Source organism: Dermacentor variabilis, unplaced genomic scaffold (assembly GCF_050947875.1).
Source record: "Dermacentor variabilis isolate Ectoservices unplaced genomic scaffold, ASM5094787v1 scaffold_12, whole genome shotgun sequence".
NCBI lineage: Eukaryota > Metazoa > Arthropoda > Arachnida > Ixodida > Ixodidae > Dermacentor > Dermacentor variabilis.
Window position 1 is genome coordinate 33,461,913 of NW_027460280.1, and position 18,362 is coordinate 33,480,274.

Below are 18,362 nucleotides of genomic sequence, written 5' to 3' on the forward strand. Positions count from 1 at the left end.
ATGCTCAAGGAGCCGCCGGTGCTCGCGCAAGGACCGCTTCGACGGCTGCGGTTCGCGCGCGGCCCACACATGAACGTGCGCATTTTACCGATGACCTCTCTCCTGCCCCTCGCGGGCGGAGTTTGCTCACGATGCAGGGTGATGGTGCCAGCGAGCATTTGTTGCGCGCTGTCTCTGAGCAGTGTTTCCGTTAAACGCCTCTGCTTTCCTCTTGCATTATCCGAAATTCGCGTGGTGTGACGGCGTCCCTCTGACATTTTATCGGCTGGCTTCGTTAACCTGGCTTTGCTTCGGTCCCAGTTCCATGTTGGCTAGCGGCTTCGCTTATACCAAGCGTTCGGCGCCTGTGAAAGTGCCCCCAACTACCGTGCGCAGTCTCGGTAGCGAACACACTTTGGGAAGGGTATACCTTGTTAGGGCCATCTTACGGAGACATCACACCAGCGTTGCAAGCAGCGCGGGGGCCTAGAGCAGGGGAGAGAGGGGGCGGTATCCCTGCATGCGCGTAATGGTGATAGATTGCGGCAGGCTCTTCCTGACGCGTCCGTCGTCGCGCCTGAGCCGGTTTGTTGCGTGCTCGCAGATTAAGCCGTCCCTTCATTAGGCTGGATGACCGCGTGAAGGATTAATTTGATGCTCCGCCAAGCGGTGCGCAACCCCGAGACCAGGGGCCTCGAATGTCTTGAATGGTCTTGCTCTCAGGACCGCGAACGAGGCAGCCTGAAGCTAAGAAAACATCGGTCTCTTAACGCCGATATGGTTTTTTTTTAAGTGCTTCGCTGCAGCGAGTGGCGTAAATTTGCATGCAATAGCTTAACTTGTGGTCTCAATATAGCGTTTTCCGGCCTCAGTGTTTATGGGTTTCTCTTGCTCAACACTAGGTCGCGGGTGTGATTCGAGGCCGCGGTAGTCGCATTCCGCCTTCACCGCGGAATGCGCACACGCTCGTGCACTTGAATTTGGGTTCATGTTAAAGGACTCTTGTTGGTCAGAACTAATGCGGAGCCGTCTACTATACAGCGTCCATCGTAGCTTACTGTAACACCCTTTGAACCGTAAACGCATTTATTACTAATTTGTTCTTAAAGGGCATAAATTATACTACGAGTTATTGTTTATGACGTATTCAGGCTCACCGCTTATGCGCATTCACGAAGGCAAACCCGTTCTTGTGTACATCGTGAAGTTATATCGCGCCACGCTTGTGTTCACGGTATTCCCCGCGCCTCTATGTATGTTATTTCGGCACAGAACTGCCGCTGCAGTGCTGGCATTTGTTCCGTTTTTCGCCAGGCTTCTCGAATAGACCGATATGTCGTCGTGGCTATCGTAGCCGTGCCTAACCCGACGTCCAACGATGCTTTTTTGGTATATCCGGCCCTGAGACATAACCCGTGCATAACGATTTTCCTTGGTCGTTCGTTCGGCGGCAAGCGTTAATACAGGTGATGTGGAATAAGTGAAATTTATGCGAGATGACTTTTAAAAATTGCTTATGGTTGATAAAAATTAGAAATGCAAGTTCTCGCAGCCTGACATCGCACGAAATTTTTACCAATAGCTTGATATCTTTCTTTGGCCTCAGGTGTTCTACCTGCCAGTTTCCCATGCCGTTATATGCGCGTGTAATGCAGGGGGGGGGGGGGGCGTTCGTCAAGGCCAAGGGATATATACCTTCGCTATGACCAGTCGTGGAAGCGTAGCGGAGACACGAGCATTCAAAGGGCCTGTATTGTATAGGTTACAGAGGCGCTTCTCAATTTTATGTATCGCGCGTATAGCAAGCAGTTCCCGACGTTCGATGTGCGTCGCACATCGAACGTCGGGAACTGCTTGCTTGTCGGGAAATATATGCGTCGCAATGTGAGCGTGCTGGTGTAGGCCTGGATATCGGCCATTTCGATGTGGACTTGCGAACGGGTTCCGTTCTTCTAGTGGCCCCGAGCGTTGCTCTCGGTGCACGGAACCAGCGCATGCGCTTTACGAAGTCCTGGCGGCGGGGAGCGGGCGGAAAGTGCTCGTCGCGATGCCGGCGCGCTGGTCCGTGTCGCCGCTTCTCGCAAGCAGAGGGAGAAGGTCCTTGCGTGCGAATTAGTGCAGCCGCGTGCGTTCGCGTCGACGCCATTGTGCTGCCTGTGACGCCGAGGACGTTCTCTTGGCTTCCATACGCGGAACGAAACATGATTGCTAGCTAGGGTCCCCCCGGCTGCACGGAGTTTCGGTGACATCTAGGGCAGTTCAGCTCCCAGTACACAGGGTTCCGACTTTGCGATATACGGCTCACGACTTTGGCGATGCTGCGGACTAGTGCGGAAGCGAATGTGCGGTGCACGTCGTCTGCACATCACAGGGGATTTCGCGTGCCCTTGCGAACATGTCTGCGTGAGATTGCACTTGAATGTAGTGTGTTGGCACTTGGTTCGTGTAAGTCTCGGTAAATGTTCTGAAGTTCTGACTGTGTCACCGGCGCGCATACTTTCGTGGTGCACACTGGATCCAGTGTTAGTGAAAATCTAGTGAAAGTCGGCTCTCAATCTGTCGCACGGCCTTCCGATTCTGGACAATTTTTGGATGGCGGTCTCTGAGCGGGGCGGCCACAGCGGCATGGCGTGGAATGAGGACCGTTGTTGCCGACTGGCGACATCTGGCGGCACACCGAGCGAGGGGCTTTCCGTTAGGCCCAGCTGCCTGGTCCACCTGGACGGGGAGGGCGACCCTTAGTGCTCCCTCGAGGGCACCCCGGCTGCCCTTGTGATCTGCGGCGCAGATTTACCGTTACAAGCTCCCCCTCGCGCGAAGCCATTAGCGCGCGCGACGAGTGAAGGAAGCCGCTTGTGCACGTCGAGAAGGCGCGGATGGGTTTCTGGGAAAACAGACCAAGTCCCGCCTCCGTGGGGCTTCCTCCCCGCGACAAAGGAGCGGCACCGCTGCTCCCTACGGGAGGAGCGGCAGCGAGAGGTGCAGGTCACGACGCCATCGATTCCTGGCGATTGCTGTCGTGCCGCGCGCTGCAAGCTCGCGCAATAGTGAGTGGCTTTGAGCCGCCTTCAAAGGCGCGCGCGCGCTAGGTTGTGCCTCACGAGAGCTCATTTTAGTATTGCGTTCAGGAATAAGAAAGCGGGGCTCTGTGGAATCCACCACGATTGGCTGCGGTGGTCTGGGCTACCGCCGGTAGTGACCGAGCCGGTGGTTGATTGACATTCGGAAGCGGCAGCCATATCCTGTGTGCCCTTGACGCGTGCCACTTTCCTCGCGGTCTTCTCGCCTGCTGCTGGTGTAGCCCCGCTACGTTGACGCATCTCACGGGGCCCCAGACTTGCTCGTTTCTGTATAGCGCCAGCTGCTCGCTACGCGAATTCCGAAGTGGCCATTGTGATCAATCGCTGGGCTGGGGCTCGCGCGCGCGAGAGAGCAAGCACGCGACTCTTACGTGGGGTTCGGGTATGGGGGAAGGGCCTGCGCTGAGTGTGACCCCGACCAGCTGCCGAATGGGAAGCGGACGGCTGCCACCCAGGCTCTTACGCATCGTCGCTCATCGGAGTGGCGGATTAGCGACTCGAATCGCTAATCCGCGCTCCGTCGAGTGAGGAACCGGAGTTGCAGTTTTGGTGCGTGGAGTTTTCTGTGAGGCACGCTGTGGAGCGCGGTTTATGGATACTTTTGCGGATGAGCTCTCGTTCTTCACGGTTTGTAGAGCTTCAGGATAGTGTTTTCTTCATTCATTTACAGTTCAGGTTCTAATTGATGCCACGGACCGCGAAGGCCACAGGCCAAAACTAAGCCGTTTCTCCATTTACATTCCTGCTGTTCACTCGAACAGAGGAAATGTTCGGCTTGTGGGCTTAGATCGTGCTGCCTTACACGGCTATACTTCGGTGTTCGCTGTTTCGTTTGTAACACGGAAAAAAATACGTAATGAGCTTGTTCGATATGATCTCGTTGACTGCATTTTGACACTATTTTTTGCAGTGTAAACGAAACGAATGAAACTGGAACGCCTTGCTGTAGCAATATATGTTGTTCATCATTTTAAGTCCACCGCAGGACCAAGGCCACTCTCAGCAATCTCATGTTATATTATGAATATGGCAGCGCAAAACACAAGAACGAGGAAGTAAACAGGACGTGCTCGTCCTTGTGCTTTGCGCTGCCGTAGTCATAATGAATACTTACCGACTAGCCCGGTAGCACGCTCTACGATCTCCTGTTAGTCGTTTAAAGGTTAGTGCTCTCACATGCATGAGTTGTGTAGCATTTTCCTGTATGTGTGACACCGTTGCTCACGGCGGGGCTTGATTCGTTGTGTGCAGGCGGGCCCACTTGCGCAACTGCCTGGAGAAGCTCAAAGAAATGGTGCCGCTGGGACCTGAGGCGAACCGCCACACTACGCTAGGCCTGCTGAACAAGGCCAAAGTCTTCATCAAGGTGAGCTGGCTGTAGCAGCTGTGCGCTCTCGATTCCGGTCGGAGAGAGCGCTTCCCTGCTAAGGCCTTATCGCAGCGCGGCCCTGACGTCCTCTCGGTGGCTGTTGCTGGCTTACAAACGCGCTGTTTTCGAACTGTTCGCGAGGCGTATCCTTGGCTGTGTTACGCCGGCAGCGAGATGCGTATCTTGCGCGACTGGTGGGGCGTTATACGCGTGTGCACCCGGCGCGCCCGTACAGCTGAAATAGAAGTCGCTAGAGAAACTGGGTAACAGTCTTGCTTTTGGCCTGTTATAAGGCAGGCTTCAAGGAGTTGTTCATTGCGGTACGGCTCACAGAAACGCACTTATAGCGCAGCCATATTTTTACGTTATGCACTTATGCCGTTAACAGGCTCGCGAAGAAGCAGCTTATTGAAACAAGCGCTCTATGCTCCCTGCCCATTTCTTGCTGGAATGGTGCACTACTTCGTACGTGTCTTAATGAGAAGCATTCTTTGACTCATTTTAGGCACTTTGCATGGGAAGTAGGTTCCTCTCTCATGTTTCGGGCCCACTCAGTAAAATGTAATTCAAATCTCCGATGGGGGGATCGAACCGGTGCTGTACGCCACGATCGCGCTTCTCTCGTGCCAACCCGAGCTAATTCTTTGAGACGCGTGCGGCACGTCACATTGCACGAGCGAGAGCCCGCGTGCGCAGGCGCCAGTTTCCGTTCGGGGACTAGAGAACGGAACGCGCGTGTGATGCGGCGAGTCTTATTGCCGACATTCGCGTGCGCCACGTCATCGCATATCAGCGATTTGCTTGAAAAAGTGATTGTGCACGCGGCGCTTTGAGACGCCGTGTTATAGGCTGCACCTCTTTCGAGGTCGGCCCAAGTCGTAATGAAACGGGCGGTAACGTTTGTTCGCCGGAGTACAAAAGAAAAGCAGTCGTCGATCGTGCCCTCGTCGTCGTCTTGCTCCTGTCGTGACGCGCATGGTCGCGTCACACACGCGCGGTTGCTTGACGTACACAAAAGCGCTGATCCCGTCTGGTAACTCGTAACCCCAAACTGCGCTGGATAGTTATTCGCATAATATTGCTTCCCACAGTGTGGGATCTGCATAACTTTGTACCCGCCGCGGCGGCTGAGCGTCTGTGGTGTTGCGCTGCTAAGCACGAGGTCGATGCGGGCTAAATGCAGAAACGATTGTGCCCGGTGCATTGGGGGCACATTAAAGATGCCCTGTGTTGCGTTTCGCCTGCGACACGTGGTTTTGCCGGCGCGACTGCGGCGGGCGGCAGACATTTTGGCCCGATCGTCGTCGCCGCAACACTCATCGCCAGGTGTTTCCAGGCGCGTCTGCGGCGATGCGACCGCCTAGGGATCCTCCTCGCATTCCAGTCATTGTGCCCGAAACAGGCGATGCCAAAGCAGGGATCTCATTCCAGTTATTGGGCCCGAAACAGGCGATGCCAAAGCAGGGATCTCGTTCCAGTCATTGTGCCCGAAACAGGCGATGCCAAAGCAGGGATCTCATTCCAGTTATTGGGCCCGAAACAGGCGATGCCAAAGCAGGGATCTCGTTCCAGTCATTGTGCCCGAAACAGGCGATGCCAAAGCAGGGACCAGCCTCTCATTACAGTCATTGTGTCCGACCGGCAGCGCCACGACAGGGTGCTACGAGATCGTGCGCAGCGCCACGACAGAGTGCTACGAGATCGTGCGCAGCGCCACGACAGAGTGCTACGAGATCGTGCGCAGCGCCACGACAGGGTGCTACGAGATCGTGCGCAGCGCCACGACAGGGTGCTACGAGATCGTGCGCAGCGCCACGACAGTGTGCGTCACCATTAGCCCATTGTACATTCACGTGCTCGTCTTTTGAGGGGTTCCTTCTTGCCCTCAACTGCGAGAGTATAAAAACAGCTGCCCCCGGACGCCAAAAGGAGGGCTCCGATTTCTTCAGTTGAGTGAAGTGCTCTCCCGTCTCTCTACTACGGTCAAACCTGACCGCCAACTCTTTGCGATGTTAAAATAAACAAGTTGTTTCGTTGTTACCAGTCGACTCATGCTTTGCCGGGACCTTCGGATGCTTCGAGTTGTACCCCAGGCCGCCAGGCCAACGCTACCCTTGGGGCTTGCGACCCAGGTACAACCACGGGCGTCAGCGCCGAGTTCCCATCCGATCGCACCATCGTCGCGATCAAAACACCTGGTGGTCCAAATTAATCCGGAGTCCCCCACTACGGCGTGCCTCATAATCAAATTGTGGCTTTGGCACGGGAAAACCCCAGAATTCAATACTTTATTACTTCTCTGTATATGACCGGTCGACTGCCGTCCAAAGTACGTGCGCACCCACGCTTAGCACAAGTGTTTGAGCGCCAGAGCTTGCAGTCCTGCGTTACCACACATTGGTATGGTTTCCTGCGAAGGTAAAAATAGAAGGATAAGCACTACGCTGCCAGCGGAAGACGCGGGCTGCGGACAACGCTCGTAGATAGGGCGTTATCAATCATTGCGTCCGCTTCGCGGTGGATGACCGCTGCTGCTTGGCACGCGCGTGCCACTCCTCTGTCGTGACACACGCGCAGAGAGTATTGCGTCATGACGCAGTTCTCAAAGAAGATTCTGGGGTGCCACGTGCCAAAATCACTACCTAATAACTGTAATTTGGGGGGTTTTACGCACTACAACCATGACCTGATTATAAGGTACGTCGTATAGTGGGGTCTCCGGATAAATCTGGACCACCTGGGGTTCGTAACATGCACCCAATGCACGGCATGCGCGTTTTTTGCATTTCGCGCCGATCGAAATGTGACCGCCGCGGCCGGCATTTGATTCCGCGACCTCGTGCGTAGCAGCGTAATGCCAAAGCCACTAAACAACCACGGCGGGTAATCATGATCTGATTATGAGGCATGCCATAATGGGGAACTCCGGACTAAATTTTGACCGCCAGGGATCCCAATGCACGGTACACGTGCGCGCTTGTGCATTCCGCTCCCATCGGATCGAACTCGCACCCACGTGGGTAGCAGCGCAACGCCACAGCCACGGCGCCGGGTATGTCGCCGTTCTGTGTCACGCACTGTGCTGCATGCACACAATGCCGCCTTGTGCTCACACCCGAGTTACTTAGAGCCCTTATCAAAAATAAGCTCCGTGCTACGCACCAAACCCGTTACACGGCGTTTTTGAGGCTTCAAAAAAAAAAAAAAAAAGAGTGGTTCAGTGCTGCGTGTCATCCCAAAGAATGCATTTTGCGCGGCAAGGAAAGCTGTAAACGTTTGCCAGGAGGTGATGCGAAAAATCAGACAGAGGCTCCAGCCTCTGTTTCCTGAAAGTATATGCCGATGAAGTTTTCTGTATTTTGAAAATCCTCAGTGAAACACACTTTCGGGACTTCAGTGTGCGTATCCAACCTGCAACCACTTGTCGAAGTCGCGGTAACGGTTTGGTAAGACGTTCAGGTGCTCCGCCGGTGAACCTGAAGCGACTCAGTATAAGCATGGATGCCACCACGATTGCTCCCCTTTACGGCTCCTCTCGATGCGAACATTGACACTGCTTTCAAGAACAGGTGTGGGCGTATCACTGACCTCTAGCAAGTAGCGAAGAGAGCTGAGGAAAGGAACAAAGGTATCGCTCTCCGGTGAGGCGATTGTGCAAGCTTCGGCTGTCTGGAGTCGGCGACTGCAGCGTGTATAAGTGGATGGCGCAACAATCGTGACCGGAGCCTTGTTTTACAGCGGATGTACCTTGTTCATGCTACGTTACATGGAACATGGCTATTTCGCATGACGGCAAGCACCCTTTTGAAAAAATGCATACCGCAGCACGGGCTTGAACCTGGGTCTGCCTCGAGAACGGCCAGCATTTGTCTGAGAAGCTAATACCGCAACTCGTGCAGCAACGTACAAATTGGCACAGTTATATTCGTGGACAATTTTCTGTGCCGATGCAGCCGTTGCATATAGTGCCGAAATTAGTTGCTGCCTATAACGTAATGAACAAAGAAGTTCATTTTTTGCGCAGACATTGTGCACTATATTTACCTTTGCGTCTAGGCCAAACCCTAATGTGCATTCTTTGCCGAAGGCGCGATGGCCAGGCATGTCACAAGCTGTTTAAGGGAGTTCCTGTGGTATGCCGCAAGTTCCACCGCCCTGGTGAATGAACTCTCGTATTCACCATCCGGAAGCCTGTAGTGCCAGGAAGTCTGTAGCTGGAGTGGCACCGCGCAGCCGAACGACATATGACAAATGCTGTTATGTGCATAAATAGCGTACGTGCACGCAAATACGATGGCTTCATCACGGCTTCGCCACCGTTCCCGCTTTGTAAGGTGAGCTCAGAACAGATGACTGAGACGAAGCGCTTTTCATTTTTATCATCTCGTCTAGACCGAAAATTTTGAGTGGTAGAAACATTCTTATCAGGTTAGATCGCGATATTAAGCGCTCGCACGCCTTCTATTCAGGGTTGTTAGTCAGCCTCTTCGGGCCCTGGAATACTTTTATCATGGCCAAGTAGTCACAGGGGTCCAATATATCATAATGAAATTGCCAGACGAATAAAAATGGGTTGGATTGCAAATGGCCATCACTCTCATGTCATGAACGACAACTTCCTTATGTCCACGAGAAAAGTTGTGATGGGTGTATTGTGCCAGTGGTAACTTTTGTGGCCGACGCTATTAGAACAGCAAGGAAACTTGAAGAAAAGAAGGATCGCGCCGCGGGCGTTGGAGTGGTAAGTGATAGATGTAACGAGATGGGAAGTATGGGTTAGCGAGCAACGTTGCTCATATTCGCGCCGAGATGCGTAGAGCAGATGGTCTGATAGAGTAGCAGAAGGGGGGAGAGGGGGGAGGGTACCAAGGGAAGGGAAACAACGCCGTCGAGGACAGCAGAGGATTAAGCGCTGCGATAAGCTTGGGAAATGTGCAGGCAGTCTGTAGATTCAAGACTAGGGGCAATTAGAGGTAGAGGCCTTGGTCATGCAGTGGCCTCAAATAGGCTGATAATGGTGATGGAGCCTTCTGTTACGACGTGTTGGCATGTTAATAACACATCGTAAAAAAGCAAGGCATTCGAACATGAAGTGTTTATTTTTATATTTTGACCGCGAGAAGCAAAGGAGCAAATAAATTCTTTGTTGTTCTTTATTGCTTTATTTTGCTCTTTGTGATAAAGATAGGCAGATACGTCATTAAAAAAATATTAATTTTCAGTCGTGTCGGTGCTGTAGTAAGGCACAACTCGCGAGCTCCTAGTTTCCTTTTGGTGCACATTTTTGTAACGGTTTTTGTTGTTTACTGGCGGCTAAAGTATGATAAAGCATATTTCGTCAGCTAAACAAGAAAAACATCAGCTGATGTGTCCGCTTTTGTCTAAGCCACCGTAAGCGTGTAGACTGTCAGATCCATTTCTTGCCTCGTATTTCACGAAGTCCAGTCAAGGTACACCCTTGAGCAAAAGTATACGGACCAGTGGTTGCGCGATAAAGCCGTTTTTTCCCTCTGCCTGTGAACGCAACTCGAAATTGAGGACTGCAGTACAAACTGCGAACTTTTCAGTGTGCTCGTTAATTCCAGTTTATGTTTGTTAATTACGAAAAAAATTCAGTTTCTTCGGCTACCCTGTGGTCCGTATATTTTTGCTCACGGGTGTACGTGTCCCCATTAGCGCGTCGCATAGAGTTTCTTACAATTACTAGAGGGAACTCTGGCGCTACGATCGTTCAGCCACCATGGGAATGATGGTATGGTGGCTAGAAAGTTCTAGCCACCACAATGATGTGTAGTACGTGGAGTTGTCTGATCTTCGTGCTTGGGGCTTCAGACGTTCTTCTGGCTTCGTTTATTACGCTTTATGTAGGCCTAAATTGGGATAAATGACAGTGCATTTTACAATGCTGAAGGTAATACGACTCTGCACTCACGCATAATCGCTGCTAATTGCAGTGGTTCCGCTTGTCCATGCGTCCGTTGAGTAATTGTTTAAATATCGAGCTTCTGTGCTAGAGGTCCTGTGTTCGAATCCTGCCGTTGCAATATTTTAATGATGTTTAGTTAATAGTTATAACGCAGCACTTTCTTTAAAACATACTTAGCAAAGCAAAGAAGCCTTTTAAAGCCAGAAGGACGAAGGTAAGGCAAATCCATGTGCTACCCACCATTCCCATGCAGACCGAACCGCCCTGCTTGCAGCTCCCGTACAGACACAAGCGCCACAATTCCCTCTATGTAATTGTATGAATCCTCGTGGCGTGTAGTGGTAGGGCGTGACTGGCTGTCGCCGAGCTAGGCTGACCAGGCTGAATGACAATGGCTACAGCAGCTTCTGCTGTATGACGAGCAAGGCCAGACAGCATGTGTTCGGGGTTGCGGAGGGTGCGGAATCACTGGAATGCCCCGCACTTGGCGAAGCTGGCCTCCTTCCACAGCTCTCAATTGCACACCAGCATAGCGCTGCGACATACGGGCATGGGCCTAAGCTTTTCAATGCCGGCACGTTCCTGCCCCTGCCGTTTGGCGGCTCGGTGTACCGCGGCTCTATGACGATGACATGCGGCAGGGGAAGAATGCAATTGGACACATTAGTTGATCGCATGCGCCCGGTGCAAGCTCTTTCTTGCTTCTAGCGTGCATTCACCTTTTGCCAGCCATAACTACGTTACAGTGTTTCGCTGCCGGCCGTTCGAATAGTGGTAATTGAGTAGCCATCGAACATGTCATCGACCCGGGCCTCAGTCTGCACGGTGCCGTCGTCCAGAAATAAGCTTGCTCTATTTTCAACGACGTACATTGCGAAGTGTTGTTTTACTGACGGTTGCTAAGTTGGCCCTATAGCTACTATTCAGGAGCGAGAGCCGGCACTTGGGGCTTTCGAGCAAGTTTATCTTGAAAATACCTTTTTTTTTTTTTTTCAGGACTCAGAGGGACTGTTTAGCGTTGTGCAGACTCCATATTTTGTTTAAGACCCTAGTTCGAAATGGCTTCGTCCCGTTGCGCAAGCAGTGCACCGCGTGCCAGAGATTGTGTATTGCCCTTGAAGGGTTCATCACAAGGGCAATCGCCGGAAGCGGCCCGGCTTTAAAGGAGCCGCAATTTCGAAGAAGCCTGCATGTGATTCCCGTCTTTTGCCGCCGAATGTTTGAAATTTCAGAGCCGTGGCTTTAGTCTTACTATGGCGTTCAGTTTTTTCTAAGCATTTGGACAAACCGTCTTTGAGAGTTACCATACCGCATTTACACTACTCGGTAGTTCGTACCAAAAATGACCTAATAATAATAATAATAATATTTGGGGTTTTACGTGCCAAAACCACTTTCTGATTATGAGGCACGCCGTAGTGGAGGACTCCGGAAATTTCGACCACCTGGGGTTCTTTAACGTGCACCTAAATCTAAGCACACGGGTGTTTTCGCATTTCGCCCCCATCGAAATGCGGCCGCCGTGGCCGGGATTCGATCCCGCGACCTCGTGCTCAGCAGCCCAACACCATAGCCACTGAGCAACCACGGCGGGTAAAAATGACCTATGAAGTCATGCAAGATGAAAACAAAGCAGTTAACAAAGATTGTCCGGCCATATTCTGGAAAATTTTGGCGTAGCCACCGTGGTGAAAGGCGTATGAGAAGTACCGCTCGCAACATTCTGAGTCAGTGAAGCATAACGCGCCAGACACATTCTGGCGTTTCACAACTATTCTAAAAAAGAAAACATAAATATCTGTAGCACTTTGGCAATGATTATGTCACACCCGACGTTTGTGCCAGCAGATAAGTATGCAGTCGTTCATTGCAATAATGGTTGTGCGCGCTTCGGGTAAGCGCAGCGCCACAAAATGTAGCCACCGACGCTGCCGCATGTTTCAACACCCTTCCGGTGTACTATCGTGCTCAATATGACCCACGAAAGCGCGTGAAAAAGCAGTCGCGCGTTGTAGCTCATACTGAGCGCTCTATATAGTACGTACGCGTGCGCCAGTACTTAAAGGGGGTGTTGGACGTACGTTCTGTAACTGGAGGATTGTTAGCAGGAGTGGCTCTTCGTAACTACGTAGGAAAAGGCGCACATTTCGGGGGCCTGCTATATTTGAATTGTGACCGCTTGTGTGTCAGTCCGCGGCGCTGCGTGGCAGCGCAGCCGGGAAATGGTCTTTGGTGCGTCGCGTGGAGATAGCGAGAATCCGAAAGACGACGAAAACGGCGTATAACGGTCCTGCGTACAAGGGAGCGGTGCTTCCTAGGAAGCGGGTGCCTTGTAGCGGAGTTTATTCGGAAGTCGTTGCCTTGGAGTGCTGCCTTCCGCCGCCGCGGTGAAAGAACCCGCCGCCCGGAAACGATAAGACGCGCGGCTCCCCCGCAGTCCGCGGAGCGAGCACGCAGAGTCGTAAAAGCATTCTTGTTCCGAGTTTATACTTGGTCGTAAATCGCGATCCTTCAATTGAGTTTCAACACGCGCGTGCCTCGCATCGTACACAGTTGCATCTGGTGTTGATAACGGCCTTGGAGGCGGTTTGGAGCTGGACGAAAATGTGTCCGCAGCTGTGACGCCTTAGTTTTCCGATGGGCTGTTGCAAGGCGTGCGGAGCGTCCCGCGTGGCCGCAACACATTAGTTACAGAATTATGGCTAAACGGTTAGAAGTGACGCACTCACGAGATGCGTCACTCGCCGGCGCTCGCGTTGTTTTCCTCGAGAAAAGCTGCGACGTGCACGGCACCTTGAGTCGTTGAGTTTCGCTGCCATCTAGGTAAGTCGGCATTGAAGAGAATCGGGGCGCTCTAAAATGGGCCCCCCTAAATGACTGCAGAGCAGCGCCTCTTTCTAAAATTCTTCCTATCCTATGAAAGCAAGACAAAAGCACGCGGCTACTGCACCCGCAGAGCCCCTGCGAGGAAGGACAATACTGGAGGACGAGGATGCCGGCGTTGCGTGCAATGAAATCATTCTGAATTCACTGGTGTATCATCTAGCATGCTTGGCGTGTCGCGATGACAAGCTGAGATTGTGTCGTTCCGAGGGGCCCTCCGCGTCGGTCCGTCGCCGACTGCCAGATCTCGAGGACGCGCGGCCCCCTCCCCCACTGCTTCTTTCATTCGAAGGCGACTCGCGGCAGTTCGGCGATTCAACTTGCTCGGCGGACCATTGCCGAGATTACGGGGACACGCGCCCGGCGCATGTTGACTGGCGAAGCTGCTTGCGGTGGTGCGTGCGTGGACCCCGCATAAGTGTGCAGTGCAGCGTCGCGTGCAGGTCCTCGGGAGCACGCCATGGTCGGTGGCTTCTTGGGGCGAGCAAAATGCTGTGCACTGCAATGGGAACGCGATCTCCTTTTGTATGTTGTGGCATCTAAGTGCCTCCTGCTGGGTGTCACCATAAGCATCGCGGAAAAGAACACATCTTAGAATTGGACGCTTGCTCCTGCGCGATCGGAAGGGCTGTGTTCGGCAAGCGGACTCGCTGCTTGTCCCGTGTGTTCCATGTCGTACGGGATGAGTAGGGAAGTGCATTATTGCTGTACTGTGGCAGCGAGGTGTTTACGTAAGGCTCGTTTTGTTCTCGCCACTGTAAGGTTACTCAGATATTCACCAGATATTCACAGTAACGACGCACGGGACCTCGTGGTCTTGGCGTGGTTGATACGAAACGTTGCTACGTTGTGAAGCAGAGAGGGACGGTTCCGTCTCGCACTGCTGTGCGCCTCCGGCTACTACAGTGGAGGAGAAAGGGATTGACCGCGCTGTGTGCGTGCCACCCCCAGCCGCATCCATGCTAGCAAGGTCCGTGCAGGCGTTCTCGGGCGCTCCAGTTGATGGGAAGTCGACACGGAACCGGTTTGTGATCGGCGTGGGTGTGTTCAGGAGGAGGCACCGGTGCCCCTTTTCGGACCCCGTTCGCCAGGTCTTCCCCCTTTTAGCTCGTTTCTGTCAGGAGCGGCCGCTTGTGACGCGAATGTTGCCATCTCGTGGCAGGAAGCGAGGGGCCACGTGCGCCTCCGTGTTCGGGCAGCCGCTGCAGCAGCACGCTAGCAGCCGGCTTTTCGTGTACCTTATCGCGGCACGCATCTTTGCTTGTAAACCGAGCCAGCGGACTGCGTTGCGTAGTACATGCAAGGGTACGGGTATTAGCAAGGCTCGGACCACTGGGGGACGTAGTGTCCGTGTAGCCTTGAAATGTCGTGTTGTCGTGCAGCACGACCGCATCTCAACCCTGTCGCTTAGCCGACTTGTGTAAAAGGCGAGTATCTCAACACCGTCTTTGCCATGTATTAATGGAGGCTGATGTAAGTTCATGCGGACAATCACTATAGTAGGATTTTTCGCTAGCACCATCACGCGAATAATGTTAGCGGTTCGCAGCGTTAGCTCTGTGCCACCGTGAAAGGCTGTCAGGCGACTGGAGCACTTTGGTGCAAGCCAGACATGAATAAAGGCACTCTCGACCCTCTCCGGCATGTTGAGAGGGTCGTGGTTCGCAGCCATCCGGAGAACGTGTTGTCGCCGCTGGCAGGCGCCACATTTCACCCAGCCGCTATATAGCGGACGTGCCTCTGTTTCACCGACGAGAGCTGGGAAAAAAGGAGCCACTTGAGTCGCGCGTTCTCTCTCGCGCCGCGGGCGCATCGTCGGGTCTCTCGCAAACTCAGTGCGGCTGGCGCCTCCTTGAGTGCCCCGTCGTCACAAGGGAGCGTGTTCGTCGGCGCCGCCTGGTCTGCTCCGTACTTGTGGTTTGCGTCCTACCCGCCTGCGGTAGTTCAGTGGCCATGCGTACTACTGCTGGGCACGAGACCGTGGGCTCAATTACGGGCAGCGGCTTCCGCATTCTCATGGATGTAGCATGCAAGAAACGCTCGTGCACCGTGTTCCAGGTGCACGTTAAAAAAACCCTAGGTGCTCAAAACTAATCCTGAGGTGCTACCGCAGCGTCCCTTTTAGCAGTTTGCGAGTTGCTTTGGAATGGTATACCCCATAATATATATATATATATATATATATATATATATATATATATATATATATATATATATAATGTGTGTGTGTGTGTGTGCAGACATAATGTTTTGCCTTGGAAATGTCACGTGTCTTTACTGTTTTCAACCGTGCTCAGTTTTTCTTAAAGCGTTTGCTTACGTCGGCTGCACCTCATCGGAGCTGTAAACCGCTTTGGCGGTGATCGCGTCATAGTTCCGCTGTCACTTAATATGTCTGTCGCAACAAGTTTCTCGGCGTCGAACGCGTCTGTATGCAAAGTGACCCTAGACGCTGAACTTGGAACAAGCAGCCTGTAATATATTCGTGCTGCGCAGTGTCCATTGGGCTAACGATGTCGGTCTTGTGTGTGCGCAGACGCTGGAGGAGAAGGACCGCAAGAGTCAGATGGTGAAGGAGCAGCTGATGCGCGAGCAGAGGTTTCTCAAGCGGCGGCTGCACCACCTGGACGGCTGCTCCTCACCGCCCAGCCACAAGAGGCGCAGCGTGAGCGAATGCAGCTCCGGTTCATCGTCGTCGCGCTCGTCCACCTCGGAAACCGGTCAGTCAACCGCTCCTCGCAGCGAGTCCCCGATGCTCGGCCCGCGCTTCGAACCTTTCTGTCGGTTTCGCTTCAAGCTGCGCGACAGGCGGGAAATGAAGAACAAACAGGCGTGGACGCATACGATGACCACATATACTCGAGAAACGGCCTCATGGGCTCAACGATGTCGCGTCAGTCACCACGCAGAGATGCAAGTCACATCAAAACAGCAGCGTCATTCAGTTTGCTTGGCGTTCATTCTTATTTATTACTTTTTTTAGGAGTTTCCTCTATTGATTGTAAGACACAATTAGGCACATATTGTTGTCTGATAAGAGTAAACAAAGGTTGTTTGGCGCGCTTCTCGTCCCTTCAAACACCCGCCTAGCCTCCGATCTTTCGAAAAGACAACCGCATTCTCGAAATACGTCTCGCAGTTTCGGCTCCTGCACATGTTCCTTCAGGCAAAATGGATCGTGATGCGGTTCAGTTTTGACTTGTATCGTTGAGCGGTGATTCTAACATGTTACAGAGAATGCACAGATGTCTTCTATTTTGAAATAACCTCGGTCATGAGTTCACGCTCCTTTGTTTGCTTTTCTTCTCCGTCTTGCGCAATTAGTGCTAACTTGCCCAGCTGTCAGAGCCGTATTCGTGTTCTCTCCGCCTCCTGGCAGTGGTGTGCCCTCGGCATGTTAACGATTTGCGTGGCGTGATGTACCGTCGTCCGGTGTGGACTGACTGTTTACAGGTCGTGCTTGATCATTCTGGGGAGAGGCGACTGCGGATGCACATACCGCCTGCTTCTCAGCCGCGGTTTGAACGCTAAACCACCGAGCTGATAGGATAACTCGTGTTCGAGCCGTATAGTGATTCCCCATTGACAACCACATGTTTCTTTTTTTTTTGGTAATATCTGCACCAGATTACAAAGACCCCGCCGTGTGCTCTGTATTGTCGGCCACAAACGTTTACGGAACGCGAAAAACGTTGAATACCCCAAAAATGTTGGCACATAGCCAAAAGTTTGGAAAATCGATGAGTATAGTACATTTTGCGACCTACTACGCAGCTGTCCATTAAATTGGGGGCGGCATACCTTACCATTTCACATTTTTCCTGGTATACTCGTGTTCCGTAAACATTTTTATGGACGACTGTACGTGCAATATTGGGAGCCTCAGATAAGGGCGCTGGCCATTGAAGAACGTAGCGCTAAGCATTTAACCCGCTGTATACTAGGCTGTGAAAAAAAGAACTAAAAAATAAAAAAGCTTCTCGTGTTCGATTATCAAGATCTATGGTGCAGTAACACAAAACTGAATAAGCTTATATAGGAGGAAGAAGTCCAAGAAACACATACAAGCGCTGGCTATTCCTTGGAAGTTATTCGCCCAGCGAAAAGAATGGTGAATGTACACACCACATAGCGTATCCAGCGACGACACCCGACAGGAAGTCACCACAACTGCGCACATCACGCCACACCGATTATAGAAAAAGGGCCGAAAGCGATAACTCATCCTTGAAGTGGGACCGGCTGCATACTCTATACCGCAAGTTTTATCACAAGCGCTTTTTTTATCTTTCTTTTTTCCTTGTTCTTCTGTCCGCAGAGGACACTGTTGGACTCATATATATATGTATAGTTGACCCGTTTTCTGTAATCGTTGTGAGGCGATGTGTGCACTTTTTTCTTGCCATGCAATGCTGTTGCTGCTCGTGCATCTGACTGTGTGCTGCTACACATTCGTTTGGCCTTGTACGTAAGCTCTGGTCAATTTTAGCTACCCTTCTGTGTGCCCTCGTGGTTCGTGTTCGGGTCTGCCGCATCTTGTTTTAACTTGTTTATTTCAATAAGCAAGGCTATGAAGCTGTGTTTGACGAACGTGATTGTAAATTCTTAATTTAGGATATTCTTTAGGATCCTAACTAAAGGTTATTGTTTGGTGAACGTAACCGTCTGTGAAGGCCTTATTTAGAGATGTCATTGTTGCTGTCTTGCAATCACCTAACTGCCGCGTATAGCTTTATTCTCGTTGTTAGTGGTACATTTATTACAGCGAAGCTGTATATGACTAGCCGATTCGTCCGTCAGTCTGTCGCCTGTACGCCGAAAACTCCGACGCAACCCCATACGCATGCACGAGAGAGGGAGAGAGGCGCGCGATTGGCTGTACGTCGTGACGTCGTTGCTCTCCGTCGCAGCCGAGAGCGCGCCTAGCAGTTTCCCTTCGGCTTCGAAATGGGTAGGCCACGCGTCATACGTACTCCTGAGGAGTAGGCAGCTTTCGACCAGCAACGCCGCTAGCAGAACCTGGAACGGGCTCGTCTGCGCCGTGCCAATGCTGCAGCCCGGGCACAAGAGCAGGCTCGTGCAGCCGAGCGCAAGCAGCGACTACGTACCGGGGATCTGGTAGCCT

At 52.4% G+C, this 18,362-nt stretch overlaps 1 protein-coding gene across 1 annotated transcript in view; it reads left to right on the forward strand.

Annotated features, from left to right (window-relative positions):
* The window catches only part of LOC142566043 (max dimerization protein 1-like), a 97,712-nt gene that overhangs the window by 64,906 nt on the left and 14,444 nt on the right, over window positions 1-18,362 (forward strand). The window contains exons 4-5 of the mRNA XM_075676753.1: window positions 4,311-4,425; window positions 15,774-15,957. Of these exons, the coding sequence (XP_075532868.1) occupies window positions 4,311-4,425; window positions 15,774-15,957 (299 nt within the window). The remainder of the gene's footprint in view (window positions 1-4,310; window positions 4,426-15,773; window positions 15,958-18,362) is intronic.